The 23,814-nt window shown below is 36.0% G+C and overlaps 1 protein-coding gene across 2 annotated transcripts in view; it reads right to left on the bottom strand.

Moving 5' to 3' along the window:
- LOC149803602 (DNA-directed RNA polymerase III subunit RPC1-like) overlaps positions 1-23,814 on the bottom strand; it is a 129,294-nt gene that overhangs the window by 47,804 nt on the left and 57,676 nt on the right. For both annotated transcript variants that reach the window (XM_089953349.1, XM_089953350.1), the window contains exons 19-21: positions 18,273-18,360; positions 14,237-14,348; positions 7,461-7,574 (exon numbers count right to left, since the gene is read on the bottom strand). In XM_089953349.1, the coding sequence (XP_089809475.1) occupies positions 7,461-7,574; positions 14,237-14,348; positions 18,273-18,360 (314 nt within the window). The remainder of the gene's footprint in view (positions 1-7,460; positions 7,575-14,236; positions 14,349-18,272; positions 18,361-23,814) is intronic.

The following is a 23,814-nucleotide window of genomic DNA, read 5'->3' as shown; positions in this document are numbered from 1 at the left end:
ATAAATAAATAAGTATATGATGGCAAGTCACACATTTTTGATGGATACTTCAACTGTATAAACTATAAGGGTGAAAGAATAGTTGCCACTTGCCTTTTTTTTTTTGCAGTTCTTCAGTTTTAGATTTTAGGAATTTTTACTTTGAATTTGCACCATATTATCATAATTGTTCTCTGGTGCCCTTAGACACTAATACACACATACATCTTTATAGCTAATACACACATACATCTTTATAGCTAATACACATGTACATCTTTATCCTCTTCACATAACTTCATGTCAAAGAAAGCTAGTGAACCAGCAAATTGAATGGACAACACAATATGAATGCTGATGACTGCTGTAATAACTTCGTTCAATGACTGTTGCTTTCAGAAAGTGGCTAAGGTATTGGTTTTTCTCTTTAGCAAACAGTCCTGTAAAATACAAAATGATATTTAAGCCACCTTTTTATAAATAGTTATCTTGTCATTTTGGTTGTTACCTGAAGTTGTGTTGTATATCACTTAATAGATTGGGAGAAAGGAGGATACAAAAAATGTAATTTTCAGCTCACCTGGCCAAAGGCCAAGTAAGCAGATGGTATGACCCTGCATCCATCATCTGTCTGTCCACACTTGCTTGTGAACATTCTAGAGGTCTCATTTCTCATCACTTTCCAGTTACACTTGGTATTCAAGTTATCATCAAAGGTCTCGGATGAATTTCATTAGGAGTGACATACATGTATATGTGAACACTCTATAGGTCATATTTCTGATCAGCCCTGATCTCAGTGGCCAGCTTGAAAATCTTGTTAATATTCCTCAAAGAGGGAAGGTTATATCTTACTGGGTTTTCACCAGAAATATAACCTGAGATTAATACGGCCACCAAGGCAGCCGTCTTGAAAAACATGTCATTGCTACTCCTAAAGGGAAAGGCTTAACGACATTGGGTTTTAGCAGAAAACTAATTGTGTTATCTGGTTGGTCCTGAATTAAAATGTGATAATCTCACCTTGATCTGAGCTCAAATATAGCCATCACAATGAATAAAATTAAAATTAAAATCTTGTCACTGATTCTCCTGACTGGACGGTCATATTAACAAGGATTATTTTTCACTGAAAGTCTTTTAATGTTGTCCAGTTTGTCCTGAATGAAAATAGTGCTAATCTTGCATCCAATTCGAATGTCACAGTGGTTAATTTGAAAAATCTTGTTGTTCAAGAATAAAAGGGATGGTTTCAATACTGGGCAATTAAAAGAATAAATGGTCTTGTCCTGAATCCCTGGAAATTCTTTTAAACCAGTAGACCAGTGGTTCGTAACCATTTGGGGTGGCAAGCCAGATTAAGTTTGTGGTGTTGGCCTCACCAGTGATCAAATTCTAAAAAAAAAAGGAAATTTCAGATTATTAAGGTTGATTTTGGTGATGCACTCCAAACATCATGGCGACCCAGTTTGGGGTCATGACCCTTGGGTTAAGAACCACTATAGTACAGCATCAATCCTTTTGAGGGGCACTTGTTTTTTGAAAGTAAGTGAAGAAAAGTAACATATGATAAGGACTACTACACAGGTTGGAGTTTATGCACAGCTTTTCCTCTATCAAAAAATATTAAAATAAATGAAATTTTGAATAAAAGATGCATACATTTCAATAGAACAAGATATCATAAAAAAACAAAATAAAACAAGTTTGGGATTATAATGATAGATTTGTAATTTAAACTGAAGAAAAATATAAAATAGTAATATAACAAGTAACACTCTAAGGAGATAAAAAAAATTATTATATGATTATAATTCTAAGACTAGTCTGGGTTTGGGTTTCTTTTGTGTTTAGTACCATTGTTTAGCACATGATGAGCAGCTACACATGGCAGCCAATGTACTTGGTGGAGAAAGAACATGAGAACATCCAGGGAAGAACCACTGACCCACAAGAAGCTAATGGCATACTTTCTCACATACCCATTTTGGCAAAGTTGAGACTCACCCATGCAGACACGGGTGAGATGTGAGTGATCTGTAAAGGTGAGCACCTCAGACCACTTGACCCCCTGGGGGCACTGACTAGTTTGTAAAATACCATTGAATTATTGCCGTCTTGTGGATGAAGAGGTTTCAAGCTCAGTGGTTGGCATGCTGGACACATGAGTATTAAGTCTGACTTCTAGAACAGGCTCGGTTGGCTGCATTAGTGTGTCCTTAGGTAATTCACTTTACTTTCATTGTACAATAATAACTAGCTAAGACCGCTTGGCAGAACACCTTCAAATTGGCTTAGTGCAATCAAACCAGAAATATCTTGTGCATCTCTGATCCATATAAATCATTGTTACAAAGGAAACGAGCTGTGTGGTAATTTATTAATAATGAAATGTAATCTCTATGTTGAACAGTGACAATGTCTCTGATGCATGCAAAGTCTAGCTATTTGAGATTTTCTCAGTATATTTAATCATTTGCAAGGAAACGAATTTGGTTTAAGATAAACATATTTTTGGTAAAAACCATGTCCAAGTTTATCAATTTATTTCCAGAGAATTATATAATGCTAACACTTTTAAAATTCTTGAATATTTTCAAGCATGTTTGATATTTTTTGGTTAGATAGAGTTATATCATTCCTAGTATTGCCATATTAGAATGCCTGAAACATTTGCCATTATCAACTGTACTGTACATTGTTTTAAGGCATTTTATATATTTAGCGCCATTTCTAAAAAAAATTATTTTAAACATATTTTGTTTTTTCACCTATTAATAAACATTTAAGAATCACTTAGTATGATTTCATTCTGAAAAACATCCATATTTAATTACTAATAGCATAAAAACTCATGACCCCCTAAAATCCAGGAAATATTCCAATTGATCCAGACTGTTTAGATGGTGGGGATCCAACCTGCAGCCATTTGGTAATGAGCCCAACACCTTAACTACAGAGCCACAACATGGGTTTTGCACAATAAAGTTTGTTCTAGAGTAAGATCCTTGACCAAACTTTGTGGATTGCTTACACTTAGGATAATAAAGAAACCTGTAGATTCAGGGATTTAAAAGGTGGCAAGTCAGAGTCAAGGCAAGTGTAATGGTTTCTGCACATTAAGCTTACTTCAGGACCACATACCTTTACCAAAATATTGAGGTCATTTAAAAAAAAGACATTGGTCAATAATGTCCAGAGTTAATCATGCCCTACTAGTGGCTACATAAAGTACTATTATTCACGGATCTAGAATATACATGCGGTTCACAGTACACTATTACACATGGATTTGTCTTATACCATTCACAGTACTCTATTATACATGGATTTGTCATATACATACCATGCACAGTACTCTATTACACATAGATCTGTCATATACTATTCACAGTATTCCTACTAAACATGGACCTGTCATATACATACCATTTACAGTAATCTATTATACATGGGTCAGGCATGCACCATTTACAGTACTCTATTATACATGGATCTGTCATATACATACCATTCACACTATTTATATTATACATGGATCTGTCACATACATGCCATTCACAGTACTCTATTACACATGGATCTGTCATATACCTACCATTCACAGTACTCTATTATACATTGATCAGGCATATACAGACCATTCACAGTACTCAATCATACATGGATCTGTCATATACGTGCCATTCTCGTACTCTTACTATTATACATTGATCTGGTATATACATGCTGTTCACAGTACTTAGTGTAACACATGGATTAGGTGTATTCACACTGTTCAAAGTACTCTTACTATTATACAAGGACCAGGTGTATACATGCTGTTCACAGTACTTGTGGTATTTATATATGGAGCTGGTGTACGCACATTGTTCACAGTACTCTTATTTTATACACAGATCTGGTGTATACACATCATTCACAGTACTCTTACCATAACACATGGTTCTGCCATATACATACTGTTCACCATACACTTACTACTATACATGGATCAGACTTATACATGCTCATAGCTGCCAACCTTCCAGGCTCAAAATTAGTGAAAATAGGGATAAAAAGTTGTGAATTTGGACATGAATTTGTGAAAAATACCATGACAATAACTCCATCCACTCTGACCACTCCGACCGTCAATACTACACTATATCAAGTTCGCAAAATAAAAATAAAACACTACATATATGCAGAAATATTGATTTATCAAGACATGATACTGTGGCAGACTTGAACTTCCTCGACTGCTTGATTGTGAATTTGTTTTCTAAACAGTTCTGACTTCTTGCCTGCTGGTTGATCTTGGGGACTAAAATTGCTGACAAATTTTCTGCAGCTAAGGAGGCCCTAAAGTCTGTCTTATTTTTCCTCACTAAAGAAAATACTCTTTCGCTGTCACTGTTGCTGTGAGGAATGCACAGGAGCTGCAGCATCTTTGGTTCTTCCACAGGAAAATTTGGAAGCGATTTTCGAGTCTGGGAACATTTGTCAGAACAAATGTTTAGCATGGTCTCCAGCTGATAAAGATAGATTGTGTTCGACAAGAAAACTCACAAATAATGCTTCAGCATTGGTAGCCTGCAGGTCTTCCACCAATGGTTTAAAATATTCCAGAGATGAAATCTGCAAATTCTTAATTTTCCCAACTTCTACGTGTTTTCTGCAACTGACATTCTTCCTCACATCGTCTCTACGATGACACACTGAGTGCAAAAAGCATGAATGAATATCAATGTTTAATGGCAGAATGCACGGCCAATTTTTGATATATTCCAAATTAAACTTCACTTTTTGAGTAATACATTTCTTTTTCCTTGGTGGTGAAGACATTTTCAAGATTTTACATGCGATGCTGAACGGTAACTCAAATCAGGGTTTTGACGCATGCGCGGAGCAAATTTCCAGTTTGGCCCCTGTTTCTCTCAAAAGCATTTGTAAAACTACTCTTATACATATAGATTAAAATAGGCTAAAATGCTTGCTACCAGGCCAACCATACTAACTGGCTGTAGATCTACTAATATTGTGACCAGCAGTACCGGACCGTTTCGGCAACTGCGAATATCATGACTAGCGCTTAACGGGAAATGGTTATTTTATTAAAGGTTCAAAATAATTGAGGATTGGAAAATTCGTGAATTTTTGGATTACAGTGTGAATTCGTGAATCGCTGAAAAAGTCGTGAAATTCACACCAAATTCGTGAGGGTTGGCAGCTATGCATGCTGCTCACAGTGCTCATACTATTTATTATTCAATGCCATTCACAGTACTCTTATTCTACAGTTTGTGTGAAATCCAGTACAGAAGTTAGAAAGTCCCATTCTCTCTCTCCACCTTTGCTCTCCCTCCCTCCTCTGCTTCTACCTCACTCTCCCCTCACTTACCACCCTTCTCTCCCTTCCTCTCTCTTTCCCCTTCCTCTGCCTCTCCCTGTCTCTTCCCTCTATCTCTCTCTCCCTCTTTTAGAGGGACTCCTGTTTTTACCAATGGCTCTTGAATTTGTTAGCCATCCTAGAATCTTGGGCACACACGTTATTTTACATAGCTTTCAGGTCATGTGACCTTGTGGTATGGTTCTTCAACTAACATGCACTGACTATCATCAGTTGTGTTTCATTAACATTTTCTATTTTCATCTTCTCAAAAACCACTAGACCAATTTCCACCAAATCTGACAAAGAACCATCCTGGAATAAAGGCCTTCAAACTTAGAATAAATGATGCCAATCTACAATCAAAATGGCAATGGTTACTAAAAACAGAAAAGCCTAATATGAACTTCTCAAAAACGTGATTGGGCATATTTGATCAAATTTGACAGAAAGCATCCTGGTATGAAGGCCATACAGATTTTTAGAAATGATTCCGTTCTGCCATCCAATATGGTTCCCATTATATAAATTATAACCTTAAATACATATCTTATTTCCTCCAAGTGACAAAAATTGCTTAACAAACTTGGATCCCAGGTAGCCAAGTGGTCTAAAGTACTTGCCTTTACAGATCACAGATTTCTCATCTTTGTCCATGTGGCTTATAGCTTTGGTTAAGTGAAAGTGGATATGTGAGAAAACTTGCCAGTAGCTTCTCATGGACTGGTAGTTCTTCACAGTGTTTTCCTGGGTTCTTTCTCTGCCATATATACTGGCTGCTATCTATTGTCTATCATTTGCTGAAAATGGTGTTTAGCACACAAAATCAAGTCAAATTCTCAACAAAATTTGACACTTAAAAGGTCTTTCAACAAGTACACATAATGCCAATCTGCTATCCAATATGGCCACTGTTACTAAGAATAGGAAATCCATTAAATAACTTATTGTCAAAAATTGCTCATCAGAATTTTAACTAAGCTGACACATGAAGGCCTTTCATTTTTTTTCAGTTGATGCTAGTTGTCCTTCCAGCATGGCCACTGTTATTGAATAATGAGAACCTTTAGGTAAGGTCTCCAAAATCTCAGAACAGATTTTGACCAAATTTGATCTCATCCTGGCAGGGAGAAACCTTTGTATGGCAAGGAAACACATGGGCTCTGACTACAGAAGGCAGGTGACAGTTACATACAGGACATTTATATAGCAAATTGGCCAGAGGGAAATCAGAATGGCTATTGCAAACAGGTGACCACTGATTAAAGATAACCGTTAGGATGGGTCTGACTGTACTTGCTTATAAGTCAGATCTAACTGCAACTAAGAGACCCAGATTTGCCATCACTAATGTCCAGTCAAAACAGGGTCTATGTTGTTTGTTTTACTTATTTCTCCAAACAAACTCCACAGACTCAGATCTGACAGTACATTATGCAATGGCAGATCTTGATCTATACAGATTGCAGTATATAATATTTGTTACATAAGTGATTTGGCAAAAGCTAAAAAGAAGTATGGTAGTTGATCAACCTTAAACTAGAGATACATTAAACATTCAGTCCATTTTTTACAAAATAAATTGGGGATTGGGCAAATAATGAGTGACTGGCCGAGTGGTCTAAAGCGCTCACCATTCTGGATCACTGCCATCTCACCTCTGTCTGCGTGGGTTCGAGTTCAAGGCTCGGCTAGCGTAGGTATGTGGGAAAGCCTGCCAGTAGCTTCTTGTGGGTCGGTGGTTCTTCCCTGGGTTTTCCAGGGTTCTTCCTCCACCAGTTATACTGGCCGCCATGTATAGCCTATATTGTGCTGAAAAATGGCGTTAAACCCTAGAACAACAACAACAGCAAATAACGAGTCTTCACCAAAAACTGAACATAACTGTTAAATCTTTGTAATTTAGTCTCCCATACAAATGTAACAGTTTGACAAGTATTTTATGTACATTACTGAAAATATCTGTAAATAATGACTTGTATGGTTGCATAAATAACTTTCAATGATGTACCAAATCATTTACCATAGAATCCTACAGTAAAGGTGAGTCAAAATAAAATGTATGAAATTCTAAACACTGTTTTTATAAGTATTATTCTAGCAAACTCACCATGTCTTTCAAAGTGAGGCAGACCTCGATCCTCAAAGCCATTAGGAACACGCTTGCCACTGATGGCCTGCTGTCCCACACAGGCTATCATCTGAGAGATGTTGATGAATGAACCTGAAATAATTATTATAATTTAGCTATCATTTGCCCTCTCTGTCTCTCTCTCAAACACACAAAGGAAAACTCATGCTCTCCAAGTCAGGGACAAAAAGCACAAACATAAACATATTACCGACATTTGTGTCCAAAGAAAGCATACCTATGTGTTGGTAAATTACATCCAAATGCCCACCTGTCTTGATCACTACTCAATTATGTCCATGAGAAAAGATGGACCCATAGGTTAATGTAAGCTGCATTTCATTTTATCCTGTGTGTGTGTGTATAGGATGGATGGAGTTTGGTCTACATGGTCAACAGCCAGTATCTTGACTGCATATGTACAATAAATGGCCATATATATATATATGGCCATTTACAGTACATATGCTGTCAAGGTGCTGGCTGTTGACCATGCAGACCAAACTCCATCCACACAGTGTTTTGAGGCACATCACGTGTGCCTCCAAGACTTGTGTTTATTACATCACTGCTTTTTTTTTTTATTTGACTGTGGATATATTCAATTATTATTGTTGATTCAGCAAAATGGGATTTCCTTTTCTCAAAAACTTAGAACCTTTGATTTCTCAAACAATCATCAATGTCAAAACTCAAAATTTCGACCCAAAAAATTGTTCCGTTAGTAAAATATTTCTGCCACAATGTCACTGCAAGTAATGGTGAAATTTCTGCTCATCCTAGAGCAAGACAAGACTCTGAGTGCGAATTTGTTAATTTTAAGTTCACTACAAAACTTTGGAACTCACTTCTCCGAGACAAACCATATCTGTGAAACATAGCTTTACATGCACCAAGTGCACTTTTGTTATCACTGATCCCATTTGCAAATTAGTAGGATAAACTACTGATTAACGTTAGATTCTCTTTCAATATGTTACCAAAATGATAATATCTACAACCAAGTTCATGTGGAAATGAGTTGACCTAACACACAAACATGACCTCTAGGCATGCAGGATTTGAAAGCCTTCTGACTTTTTATAATTATTATTCTACTCCCTTTAGTTGATTTGATACAAAAGATATAATTAATGTGACAATACAACGCAGGTCTACTTTGAAATTGATTGCAACAAACACTGCTGCAAATACGAGGCCAACACATTCAGCACTTAAATGGAATCCCAGAAATGCTTGCGAACATAGCTGTGATGGTAGAATGACACTTTTCACATCTGCATTGAAGAGTGCATACCACATTTATGATGATTACACTGAAAATGAATTAAAAGATAGAGCTTAACCCTTTACCTCATACAACCGTCTTTGGACGCCTCTACAAAAGTCGCATCGAAGCGACTTTGACGCTTCTACAAAAGTCCCATAGAAGCGCCTTTTTACATCTGCTGTAAACAACGGCCATTTTAAGCCGGTTTTCGTAGCGCCACCTTCGGGGAAAACCCCTTATTAGATACTACATTCATTTCTGTGAATGACAATTACGTCAGATCACGTGGTCACTGTTTATGTACTGATCGATATCTGCTATTTAAAGTAACTGGGTCGTAATCTCCACTCTCCAAAATGGCGGTCGCGGATTTCGTTCAGTACTTACGAAGTTTTCATGATTATAATCACAACTATGAAATATTCAATAACCTAGGTAAAGGCTCTGATATTGATATAGGCTGCAATTAGTTTTTATAAATTATCAAATTTAGATGACTTAGTGATGTAGACACATATGAAAAACTTGTAAATTTCGAGTATGAGAAATGGCAGCTCTACGGTTGGTCACACGGCCTCACTGACATGACGGTGAACGAATTCTCTCCGGATTTTAAAGCACATAGCAAATTCTTCCGTGATAAATAATTACACAGCTATAACAATCGGACTTTACTCTTAAATTGTTCCACATGTAATAGATGTGTACCAAAAATGTAAAATGGTTAAAATTGCTGTTAAACGTAACATACACTACATTGCTTAATAGTTCACAGGCAAGCTATGCGTATGCGGTCGACTAGGTAACCTGTGTTCTATGTATAGCGAGCTGCACTTTGTCACTATGCTCTATGAGGTAAAGGGTTAAATAAGAATTTCACTTGACATTAATTTCTTGAAGTGCTGCCACCAGTAAGTATTACTTTTTTTTCATATACTGAAATATCATTCACTGTTGTTATTTACAGTGAAATGAGAGTCTTTTGGTATAGAAAACTTTACAAAATATATGACTTCTTGTTAAAAGTTGTGAATTTCATGATGGCTCTAATTGCCATTTTCAATTATAAAACCAGTGATATCTCAGAGTTTAATTTTTTAGCTTTGGTTGTTATTTTCTTCACGTTCAACAAACAGGGACCAATTGTTTGGTATTTATAAGAAAAAGAATGGGATCAACATCTGCTCCTGCATGATAAGCATGTTGGTGAGTTATCTGGGAGCAAGTTATTGAGGAAGAGGTGTACATTTTCCAATAGACAAAAGCAATTGTAAGCCAAGGGGATGACATTCAGTCACCTGCCAGTGAAATGATATTATGATTACATCCGCCATTGCTTGTCAGCAGTAAATCACCACTGAATAGCTTGAGGGCAGGGATCTCAATCATTTTCAAGTTATGACCCAGAGACTAAGTATTTGGGTGTTCAGAACCGACCCAGAGGCTAATGTCAGCTGCACATGTGCATTTTCTGTATGTCCAATTTGTGTGTAGATGTATGCGGCTATAGGGTCAGGATCTCAATAGTTTCCATGTTGTGACCCAGGGGCTAAGTCTCTGAAGGTAAGGATAGGCCCAGGTTACAATGTCGACAGCCTACCTGAATTTGTCTCTGATGTCTATTGGTTCTTAATTCTATTCATAAAAATTCATGCAAATAGAATGTGGTAGTAACTGCACTTTTTTTTACCCTATCTCAAGGTCCAAGAGGTCTGAGCAGGAGGGTAGAAGCAGGAAATAAAATATGTGTGACATCATTTTACAACACAGAGAAACCATTGCATCAGTTTCAAGAACTTTTTCTAAAACTGTAGGAGGAAACAGTATGCCAATTAGCTAGAGGTTATCACAATATTCCTTTACTTTTTTTTATATCAAGCATGGGCATAAGAACAGTTCTCTTATAAGGTGTTTACTCAAAACCATGAATTCACTTGCCAACAGAAGGTCATTTGGAGTAGTTGACAATATGCAGACTGGTATGGATAAATGAACATTAATCCCTTTGTCCCCATGCCAACTAAAGGCCATTTGGAGTGACAGACTACATACAGACTGGTTTGGAGGACTGATATTTACTAACGAAAATGAATTCCACTTGCCAACAGAAGGGCATTTAAAATAGCTAACAATATACAGACTGGTATCAATGGCTAATATTGATTCATGAACATGAATCTCCCTGCCAACTAAGGGGCATCAAAGTACTTGACAACATAAAACTGGTATGGATGACTGATGTTTACAAATGAACATGAATCCCCCTTGCCAACTAAACAGTATTTGGAGTAATTGAAAAAATAGATTGGTGTGGAGGATTGATACTGAGGCAATGGAAGTTAAGAATTCTGCTGATATAGACTAATCTGGACAGGATTCCAACCTTTTGTACACCGTTTCTAAGTCAAAGATAACAATGAGCCACCATATGAAGAAAATAAACCTTAAATATACAACTTATTAGCACATTGGTTGGCTTTTAATGGCAGTTTCAATACAATGACTAATGGCAGTTTCAATACAATGACTTTAACAAGCAGAGGAAATAGGAGTGAAACACTTTCTCCTAAGACACAAAGAGGCAGCCAAGTGAACTTGGCCTCAATCAGTGCATGTTCCACAACTCTGGGATTATGAGTCTGACACTGTACCAAACAAACTACTTAAGTTCCATTCAAAGATGTGTCAGTTGACAAAGGTTTATTAATGCAGGGCTGAAACAATGTCTGATTACTTAAGACACAAGCAGGTTAAAGATGCAGAGGATGTAACAAACATATGACAAAAAGTACAAATGTAACTTGAATGTTAAATGAAGTCAAAGTGACCTAGTTTTTGAATGGTTGAGTTAATCTCTATAATTTGCATCCACATGCAAAATTTCATCAGTAAGGGAAATAGTGACCAAGATACTGAACATGTAATGAATTGAAGAAAATCATTCAAGCCTAAAAATTAGAACACAATGACCTATTTTTTATATGGTGTAGTTACTCTCCAAAAACATACCAATAGTCAAGAGTAACAAATGAAGAGATGAAGAAATTGTAAAATCAAATGTTATGCAGGCATGAATTTTCGGACAGCATCACCTAATTTGATATGACAAAGTTAATCACACTGATATGTATCCACACACCAATTTTCATGTGTAAAAGAAATAGTACCCGAGATAATGAAGTAACAAAAACAGCAGAAAATACAAAGTCACTTAAGCATTCAAACAGGGTCACAAGGAACTAGTTTCGATACATAAACTTACTCTCTCTGAGATGCAATCATATATTAATTTTCATGCGGGTTTGTGAAATATGGCCAAAGATATTGAGTATATAATGAACAGATGAAAATATGAAAGTCACTCATGCATGAAAACTGTGTCAGAGTGTTATAGTTAAATTAATCTTAATGAGATGCTTCCACATAAAACTTTCATCAAGATATTGAGGGTAAAACAAACAGCTGCAAAATCAAAGGTCGCTCAGTCATGAAGACTGGCTCACAGTGACCATTACCATTGTTGACTTATCCTGACATCCATATATGAACTAATTTTCAGTGTAGGAAAAATTCAGTCTAATATCTTAAGGGTGCAATAAAATGAAAGCTGAAAATACAACATTCACTCAATCATGAAAATTAGGTCACAGCAACCTAGTCTGTATGTTAAATAACTCTCATTAAAAATCATCTACATATAATTTTATGTGTATGTAAAACAGATTTCAATACAATGCCACGTAACTATGGGATAGCTGGAAATTTTATAAAGTCACTAAAGCATGAGAACTGCATTATATTGACTTACTTTTTATATGGCTGAGTAAATATCATTCAAAAGAAAAGTTTTGGATAATACTTACCTACATCATATTACATTAGGAAAACATCCACTACCTCACAAATCCACCTATCCCAAATGGAAAAGATTATCTTATGGCTTCTTTTAGCAACAAAAGTGATCCAACATCATCTGCTTTCTGAGACGGAAGTCTGACAAAAGAGCCTCATTTTGGAAAGAGGAAACGGCACCAAATCCTTTCAGTTATTAGTTACAACTGGAGTGAATGGAGAAGTTCGTGGGATGTAATTGTGGAGATTGCTTGGGAGGATGTGCTCCTATTATGCAAAGTATTATGGAAATGTTTGTCTCCAAAACTTTGTTTATTCTTCAAACACATTAGGAGATTAGGCAAGAGGTAGTGGGAGTCATTTCATCATGTCCTAGTACATTAGGAGATTAGGCAAAAGGTAGCAGGAGTCATTTCATCATGTCCTAATACATTAGGAGATTAGGCAAAAGGTAGCGGGAGTCATTTCATCATGTCCTAATACATTAGGAGATTAGGCAAGAGGTAGTGGGAGTCATTTAATCATGTCCTAATACATTAGGAGATTAGGCAAAAGGTAGTGGGAGTCATTTCATCATGTCCTAATACATTAGGAGATTAGGCAAGAGGTAGTGGGAGTCATTTAATCATGTCCTAACACATTAGGAGATTAGGCAAAAGGTAGTGGGAGTCATTTCATCCTGTCCTAATACATTAGGAGACTAGGCAAGAGGTAGTGGGAGTCATTTCATCGTGTCCTAATACATTAGGAGACTAGGCAAGAGGTAGTGGGAGTCATTTCATCATGTCCTAATACATTAGGAGATTAGGCAAGAGGTAGTGGGAGTCATTTAATCATGTCCTAACACATTAGGAGATTGGGCAAAAGGTAGTGGGAGTCATTTCATCGTGTCCTAATACATTAGGAGACTAGGCAAGAGGTAGTGGGAGTCATTTCATCGTGTCCTAATACATTAGGAGACTAGGCAAGAGGTAGTGGGAGTCATTTCATCATGTCCTAATACATTAGGAGATTAGGCAAGAGGTAGTGGGAGTCATTTCATCGTGTCCTAATACATTAGGAGACTAGGCAAGAGGTAGTGGGAGTCATTTCATCATGTCCTAATACATTAGGAGACTAGGCAAGAGGTAGTGGGAGTCATTTCATCATGTCCTAATACATTAGGAGATTAGGCAAGAGGTAGTGGGAGTCATTTCATCATGTCCTAACACATTAGGAGATTAGGCAAAAGGTAGTGGGAGTCATTTCATCGTGTCCTAATACATTAGGAGAATAGGAAAGAGGCAGAGTTATAAATTCATGTCCCAGAGATTTTACCCTGTGAAGCAGCTTTGAGTCTCATGTGAATTCATACTTTACTCATGAATCTCAGGACAAAATTTAGGAGTTTGCTGTAATTTTTCAAGGGCTCCCTTAGCTTACTTTATTAAATATGTATTTATAAAATTATTATTTCAGCATAATTTAATCTTTGTGGCACATCTGCAGCACAAACCTTTTGCAAGTTGACTATCCATTTGATTTTGTATCAATGGCTGTACAAAATATGTATGTGAATTCATTTCCTTGCTAAATTTTCTGAAATGCTATGTTCAATTAAATTTGACGATGTCCAATAGATTTAAAGATGTACCTTTAGAGCCACAAATTGCCATGATCAAAGGCGAATTACTCTTGTTCAACTCTCTTAGACATGCCTTTCCAGCATGATCTCGTATCACAGACAGCTCCCTCAAAATCATAGCCTGCAAAATAATATTCATACTTGTATATATAATATCTACTTACACCTGGATTGTGTTTATCATTCAGTGTGTAATTACACCTGGATTGTCTTTATCATTCAGTGTGTACTTACACCTGGATTGTCTTTATCATTCAGTATGTAATTACACCTGGATTGTCTATCATTCAGTGTGTAATTACACCTGGATTATCTTTATCATTCTGTATGTACTAACACCTGGATTGTCTTTATCATTCTGTATGTACTTATACCTAGATTATCTTTATCATTCAATGTGTAATTACACTTGGATTGACATTATCATTCAGTGTGTAATTACACGTGGATTGACTATATCATTCAGTGTGTAATTACACCTGGATTATCTTTATCATTCAGTATGTACTTATACCTGGATTGTATATATCATTCAGTGTGTACTTACACCTGGATTGTCTTTTATCATTTAGTTAACACCTGTCCTGAAATATACCCATGTGTGAACTACTCAAATATAACTTGATGCAGGCCTTTATCCTAATTTTCTGAGATTTTCCCAGGGATATTCACAAAGTGGGGGAATTCCTGCTATGGCATTTTCGTAAGGATTTATTTTCTACTTTTATGGAGAACAGTTTTATTTTATCATATAAGAACAGTGTGAATATCCACATACTGCATATGTTCAAAGAAATGATTTTGATAAATAATTTTTAATTAATAAAGATAAAATCCTACAACTGTTTATTCCCATTATGGACAGGCTGCAGTAGTGATCATCTATACCACTCCCTCGATAACTCGTGCCCTGATAACTTGCGAACCTGCTTTTAACGTGAAGTCATTCGTGTATACCATCTTTTTTAATAGAAAGTACCAAAAATTTGACCCATATTTGTTGAACATGAAGAAAATCAAGATCAAAATTGGTAAATAACCTATATATATCATTCATTTTATAGTCAAAAATGGTTGATATGACCTGGAAATTTGAATCAACATTATGAAATTATCAACTTTAAATCAGAAGTCATGTATTTTGTTCAAATTTATTTCCAAACAAAATTCTTGGTACACCTTATATAACAGGATGCAAAAAAATTTCAATCAACAAAAATTTCACTAATGGCTACTTGAGGCAGCACTTTAATAAATGCCAATTAAATAAGTTTTTTTATGAAGTGAAATGTGAGTTTTAGTTATATCTTTCAGTTCAGTTTAAGTGTAATGATCGTAAATACAATGTGCCCTGTTGCATTCAAAGTGATATGTCAATCTACCATAACAGCTATGCCCACAAGCATTTCTGTGAGAACCTAATTAAGTGTCAACAATGTTTTGATACCTAATTTGCAGATGTGTTTTTGTCGTATTGTTGCCCAAGATGGCCTCCTTTGTTTTACCACATTAATTACATCTTTTGTATCAAGTAATAGGGGTGGAATAAATGAAAAATTAGGTCATGTAAATCCAACCTGCATAAGAACTAGTGGCCCTGGTTGAGTTTCAGGTCAACTCATCTCAAGTGATCAATCAATCACTGTTACATTTTTGGGGTGGGTGTGTGAACATAATGTAATTAAACTACCTGAATTTAGCACACTCATTCACAAATGTGACAAAAAATAGCAGGACAACCAAGTGAAATGAATACTTGATGATGTAAAATTCTGTTTCACAGATACATTTTATTAATGAGAAGCTAGTTTCAGAGTTTGTAGTTAATTTGTAATTATTGAATTGGCACTCAGAGATTTCCTCATGGATGAGAAGAAGTTTCACTTTTACTTGCAATGAAATCACTGTTTCATTATTTTACTAATAGAACAATTAAAAAAGCGACTTTTGACAAAGACAGCTGTTTCATAAACTAAATGTTCCTTTTTCTAATAAAAGAAATCTTGTTTGACTGTGAATTTGAATCAATAACTAGTCTGGTTGCCTGCTAAGTATGCTCCTAGTATTGCATTCCACAAGAGTAAAGAACAAAGCAGGGATCAGACCAGTCAGGAATCAGATTACTCAACATCACATAAAGCATGTAATACACAACGTTTTTGCATACACATGAATTTTGTTGAAACCAGTTAGAACAATGTTAACAATCTCTATCTTGAAAATAAAGGTGATTTTTACATAAAAACGAATAACTTCATTAGCAAAAAACGATTTATTGACAATTATTCCCAACATGATTTTAAAACAAGTATTCAGCCATTAAACAGAGAAGTTCACTCCATCCCAGCCCCCGTGGTTTTCTCAATGTCCAGCAAAGAATGGTATCGTTTCATATTGTTATGGAGGTCCCTCTATAACTCATGCCCTTGCTTATAGTGTGGTCTATGTTTTTGAACCCTGATGTGCACAAATTATCAAGGGAGAGATGTATTATGAAAATGGCACTAAGTCAGATAAATTAAAATTGTATGTAATTAGCACAGACATGGGCATCAAAATAGATATCCACCACTTACATCCTCTTAATACATCACTATTTAAAAGCTTAAAAAAGTAGATAAACAACGAAAGTGACTTTGCTCAAAGTGCAAAATGCCAGTTAAGTGCTTGATTATGACCTCTGACCTAAAAATCAAGTGCTTAATTGATCAGTACAAATGATTTCATATTTATGAGGGTAAGAGTATCTGTTAAGGTCATGGCTAATTAGCTGAAAATAATTATCATGCACTCACTCATATGGATGCGGGGATTCATTACATTTAACATGGATTTGTGCAAATCATGTGTCCTGTTAAAAACACTGGGATCACATTTATTATATGGTGCTGCAGAACCTATTATCTATACTCTCAGCCAATTATACATCCAAATATCAATTTATCAACTATAATGAAATGTAAATTTATACAAAAACCTGTCCTTTAATAACCATTGTAATGTACAAGATAAAATTAAATGCATACAATGTACTCTTATAAAAAAAAACTGTCAGATATTTGAAAGAAAAGCTAAAAATAATATAACCTGAGGTATATCATAAACTTTATACACTAATGTGTCTATTTTACTCAGAAAGCTTTGAAAGCTGTAAAATAGGAGAAAACCACGACACTTCCATACCATTCATTTTCTTACACAGTAAAGTTATTTATAAAATTATCAATTTTACTGTAATTCTGAGCATTTAACATTAATATGACTTACTTCCAAGTTGATACAACTCTTCAGGAATAAGGTTTACCTATGGAGAACATTTGATATTATGTTCAAAAAGCCTAGAGACTGGTTAGCTAAGAATCCTTTCATAAGAAGGAACATTTTCTAATGAGACCTTCTTTAATACTATTACATAAGTCAGCATCTATGAATGCTTAGGGTCATCAAAAGGGGTACAATGGCCTTTGATAGTCGACTAACATATCCCAGTTTGATACAGTATCTGCCCATCTACATCTGGCTATTTTTGGTTGCCACCAACTTAGCCTACACACTTTCTTATAAGAGTCAAACTGCAAACAACAGAGATCCTGATCTTAAATAGCATGATGATCTGCAGATCAGGGTCTATGCTGTCTGTTCTACTGATTATTATAATAATTTAAAGACAACCAATGCCACCATCTCTACTGTTTTAAGTTACAACTTGTGCAATGGACACAAATGTTCCATGGAACCTTGTGACACACTTGTTTCCATCCACTGATGTATTTCCCCGTATCTGACTTTTACAAAACGTCAACACAAAAGTTTATCGTTACTGAATCCACTGTAGTTACTACCATACTGAATCCACTGTAGTTACTACCAGAAAAGCAATACCTATGTTTCACCATGCTTATGCAGAGGATATTATACAGCAATGAAGTTCAAGTTCCCAAAATGTTAATACAGAGTACTTCATGTAACGTATCATCGTTAAGAATCTCATGTAATCTATGTTAAACAGTTTGGAATCGCTATTTTCTGTTGTCTATAAACTTGCCTCTAAACTTTCTTCTTCTGTACACCCAGGCTGAGTCTGTAGCTTACCCTCCTCTAAGTCCCGAATGTAGCTATCACATTTTGTGTACCTGTAACAAACAACGTTACACATACATCGTGTTGCAAGATCAAGATGTACAATGTGAGAAATTCAAGACACAATGTTTTTACTTATTTGCTTTTTTACTGTCAAAGTGGACCTGAAGTGAGTGATCATGCAGTGCTCTGTCTCAGTGAAGGGCCACAGACTGCAGACAAGTCCAAATGGGAGTGGGGTCCCGAGTGGCTGAGTGGTCTAAAAAGCTCTCCATTACGGATCACTGCCATCTTACCTCTGTTTCGATTCGAGTCTCGAATTCAGCCAATGTGGGTATGTGAGAAAGTAGCTTCTTGTGGGTCGGTGGTTCTTTCCAGGGTTTTCCCGGGTTCTTCCTCCACCATTAATACTGGCCGCCATGTATAGCCTATCATGTGCTGAAAAATGGCATTAAACCCCACAACAACAACAACAACCAAATGGGAGTACCTGATTCGGATACATAATGCCATAGAACATGAGTCATGATCAAAGTGTCATTAGAAGGTTTGGGGAAGAAGGAAATGCACTTTCTCTCCCTATTATTAGACTGTTTATAGCACTGTGACGATTGCTGTTATCTAAAATATTTTTACTGGCAAAATGACTATTGCTGTCGGATCAGTTTATTCAGTTGTCCTGCTGGCAACTTAAGTCTTGCATTTGGAATTAGAATTACATGGTCAATAAGCTGAAGTCTTGCATTTGGAATGAGAATTACATGGTCAAAAAGCTGAAGTCTTCCATTTGGAATGAGAATTACATGGTCAATAAGCTGAAGTCATGCAATTGGAATGAGAATTACAAGGCCAATAAGCTGAAGTCTTCCATTTGGAATGAGAATTACATGGTCAAAAAGCTGAAGTCATGCATTTGGAATGAGAATTACAAGGTCAATAAGCTGAAGTCTTCCATTTGGAATGAGAATTACATGGTCAAAAAGCTGAAGTCTTCCATTTGGAATGAGAATTACAAGGTCAATAAGCTGAAGTCTTCCATTTGGAATGAGAATTACAAGGTCAATAAGCTGAAGTCTTCCATTTGGAATGAGAATTACAAGGTCAATAAGCTGAAGTCTTGTATTTGGAATGAGAACTATATGGCCAATAAGCTGAAGTCTTCCATTTGGAATGAGAATTACAAGGTCAATAAGCTGAAGTCTTGTATTTGGAATGAGAACTATATGGCCAATAAGCTGAAGTCTTCCATTTGGAATGAGAATTACAAGGTCAATAAGCTGAAGTCTTGTATTTGGAATGAGAACTATATGGCCAATAAGCTGAAGTCTTCCATTTGGAATGAGAATTACAAGGTCAATAAGCTGAAGTCTTCCATTTGGAATGAGAATTACAAGGTCAATAAGCTGAAGTCTTGTATTTGGAATGAGAACTATATGGCCAATAAGCTGAAGTCTTCCATTTGGAATGAGAATTACAAGGTCAATAAGCTGAAGTCTTGTATTTGGAATGAGAACTATATGGCCAAAAAGCTGAAGTCTTCCATTTGGAATGAGAATTACAAGGTCAATAAGCTGAATTCTTCCATTTGGAATGAGAATTACAAGGTCAATAAGCTGAAGTCTTGTATTTGGAATGAGAACTATATGGCCAATAAGCTGAAGTCTTCCATTTGGAATGAGAATTACAAGGTCAATAAGCTGAAGTCTTGTATTTGGAATGAGAACTATATGGCCAATAAGCTGAAGTCTTCCATTTGGAATGAGAATTACAAGGTCAATAAGCTGAAGTCTTGTATTTGGAATGAGAACTATATGGCCAATAAGCTGAAGTCTTCCATTTGGAATGAGAATTACATGGTCAATAAGCTGAAGTCTTCCATTTGGAATGAGAATTACAAGGTCAATAAGCTGAAGTCTTGTATTTGGAATGAGAACTATATGGCCAATAAGCTGAAGTCTTCCATTTGGAATGAGAATTACAAGGTCAATAAGCTGAAGTCTTGTATTTGGAATGAGAACTATATGGCCAATAAGCTGAAGTCTTCCATTTGGAATGAGAATTACAAGGTCAATAAGCTGAAGTCTTGTATTTGGAATGAGAACTATATGGCCAATAAGCTGAAGTCTTCCATTTGGAATGAGAATTACAAGGTCAATAAGCTGAAGTCTTGTATTTGGAATGAGAACTATATGGCCAATAAGCTGAAGTCTTCCATTTGGAATGAGAATTACAAGGTCAATAAGCTGAAGTCTTCCATTTGGAATGAGAATTACAAGGTCAATAAGCTGAAGTCTTCCATTTGGAATGAGAATTACATGGTCAAAAAGCTGAAGTCATGCATTTGGAATGAGAACTACAAGGTCAATAAGCTGAAGTCTTGCATTTGGAATGAGAACTATATCGCCAATAAGCTGAAGTCTTCCATTTGGAATGAGAATTACATGGTCAAAAAGCTGAAGTCATGCATTTGGAATGAGAATTACAAGGTCAATAAGCTGAAGTCTTCCATTTGGAAAGAGAACTATATGGCCAATAAGCTGAAGTCTTCCATTTGGAATGAGAATTACATGGTCAAAAAGCTGAAGTCTTGCATTTGGAATGAGAATTACAAGGTCAATAAGCTGAAGTCTTGCATTTGGAATGAGAACTATATCGCCAATAAGCTGAAGTCTTCCATTTGGAATGAGAATTACATGGTCAAAAAGCTGAAGTCTTGCATTTGGAATGAGAATTACAAGGTCAATAAGCTGAAGTCTTGCATTTGGAATGAGAACTATATCGCCAATAAGCTGAAGTCTTCCATTTGGAATGAGAATTACATGGTCAAAAAGCTGAAGTCTTGCATTTGGAATGAGAATTACAAGGTCAATAAGCTGAAGTCTTGTATTTTTTGGAATGAGAACTATATGGCCAATAAGCTGAAGTCTTCCATTTGGAATGAGAATTACAAGGTCAATAAGCTGAAGTCTTCCATTTGGAATGAGAACTATATGGCCAATAAGCTGAAGTCTTGCATTTGGAATGAGAACTATATTGCCAATAAGCTCAAGTCTTCCATTTGGAATGAGAATTACAAGGTCAATAAGCTGAAGTCTTGCATTTGGAATGAGAATTACAAGGTCAATACGCTGAAGTCTTGTATTTTTTGGAATGAGAACTATATGGCCAATAAGCTGAAGTCTTCCATTTGGAATGAGAATTACAAGGTCAATAAGCTGAAGTCTTGTATTTGGAATGAGAACTATATGGCCAATAAGCTGAAGTCTTCCATTTGGAATGAGAATTACAAGGTCAATAAGCTGAAGTCTTCCATTTGGAATGAGAACTATATGGCCAATAAGCTGAAGTCTTGCATTTGGAATGAGAACTATATGGCCAATAAGCTGAAGTCTTGCATTTGGAATGAGAATTACAAGGTCAATAAGCTGAAGTCTTGTATTTGGAATGAGAACTATATGGCCAATAAGCTGAAGTCTTCCATTTGGAATGAGAATTACAAGGTCAATAAGCTGAAGTCTTGTATTTGGAATGAGAACTATATGGCCAATAAGCTGAAGTCTTCCATTTGGAATGAGAATTACAAGGTCAAAAAGCTGAAGTCTTGTATTTGGAATGAGAATTACAAGGTCAATAAGCTGAAGTCTTGTATTTGGAATGAGAATTACAAGGTCAATAAGCTGAAGTCATGCATTTGGAATGAGAATTACATGGTCAATAAGCTGAAGTCATGCAATTGGAATGAGAATTACAAGGCCAATAAGCTGAAGTCTTCCATTTGGAATGAGAATTACATGGTCAAAAAGCTGAAGTCATGCATTTGGAATGAGAATTACAAGGTCAATAAGCTGAAGTCTTCCATTTGGAATGAGAATTACATGATCAATAAGATGAATTCTTCCATTTGGAATGAGAATTACAAGGTCAATAAGCTGAAGTCTTGTATTTGGAATGAGAACTATATGGCCAATAAGCTGAAGTCTTCCATTTGGAATGAGAATTACAAGGTCAATAAGCTGAAGTCTTGTATTTGGAATGAGAACTATATGGCCAATAAGCTGAAGTCTTCCATTTGGAATGAGAATTACAAGGTCAATAAGCTGAAGTCTTCCATTTGGAATGAGAATTACAAGGTCAATAAACTGAAGTCTTGTATTTGGAATGAGAACTATATGGCCAATAAGCTGAAGTCTTCCATTTGGAATGAGAATTACAAGGTCAATAAGCTGAAGTCTTGTATTTGGAATGAGAACTATATGGCCAATAAGCTGAAGTCTTCCATTTGGAATGAGAATTACAAGGTCAATAAGCTGAAGTCTTCCATTTGGAATGAGAATTACAAGGTCAAAAAGCTGAAGTCTTGTATTTGGAATGAGAACTATATGGCCAATAAGCTGAAGTCTTCCATTTGGAATGAAAATTACAAGGTCAATAAGCTGAAGTCTTCCATTTGGAATGAGAATTACATGGTCAAAAAGCTGAAGTCATGCATTTGGAATGAGAATTACATGGTCAAAAAGCTGAAGTCATGCATTTGGAATGAGAATTACAAGGTCAATAAGCTGAAGTCTTCCATTTGGAATGAGAATTACATGGTCAAAAAGCTGAAGTCATGCATTTGGAATGAGAATTACAAGGTCAATAAGCTGAAGTCTTCCATTTGGAATGAGAATTACAAGGTCAATAAGCTGAAGTCTTGTATTTGGAATGAGAACTATATGGCCAAAAAGCTGAAGTCTTCCATTTGGAATGAGAATTACAAGGTCAATAAGCTGAAGTCTTCCATTTGGAATGAGAATTACATGGTCAAAAAGCTGAAGTCATGCATTTGGAATGAGAACTATAAGGTCAATAAGCTGAAGTCTTGCATTTGGAATGAGAACTATATCGCCAATAAGCTGAAGTCTTCCATTTGGAATGAGAATTACAAGGTCAATAAGCTGAAGTCTTCCATTTGGAATGAGAACTATATGGCCAATAAGCTGAAGTCTTCCATTTGGAATGAGAATTACAAGGTCAATAAGCTGAAGTCTTGCCTTTGGAATGAGAACTATATCGCCAATAAGCTGAAGTCTTCCATTTGGAATGAGAATTACATGGTCAAAAAGCTGAAGTCTTCAATTTGGAATGAGAATTACAAGGTCAATAAGCTGAAGACTTCCATTTGGAATGAGAACTATATTGCCAATAAGCTGAAGTCTTGCATTTGGAATGAGAACTATATCGCCAATAAGCTGAAGTCTTCCATTTGGAATGAGAATTACAAGGTCAATAAGCTGAAGACTTCCATTTGGAATGAGAACTATATGGCCAATAAGCTGAAGTCTTGCATTTGGAATGAGAACTATATCGCCAATAAGCTGAAGTCTTCCATTTGGAATGAGAATTACAAGGTCAATAAGCTGAAGACTTCCATTTGGAATGAGAACTATATGGCCAATAAGCTGAAGTCTTGCATTTGGAATGAGAACTATATTGCCAATAAGCTGAAGTCTTCCATTTGGAATGAG

This window comes from Sinohyriopsis cumingii, chromosome 3 (genome assembly GCF_028554795.1).
Source record: "Sinohyriopsis cumingii isolate HCF-2022 chromosome 3, ASM2855479v2, whole genome shotgun sequence".
NCBI classification, from domain to species: Eukaryota; Metazoa; Mollusca; class Bivalvia; order Unionida; family Unionidae; genus Sinohyriopsis; species Sinohyriopsis cumingii.
This window is presented reverse-complemented; position numbering and strand designations above follow the sequence as displayed.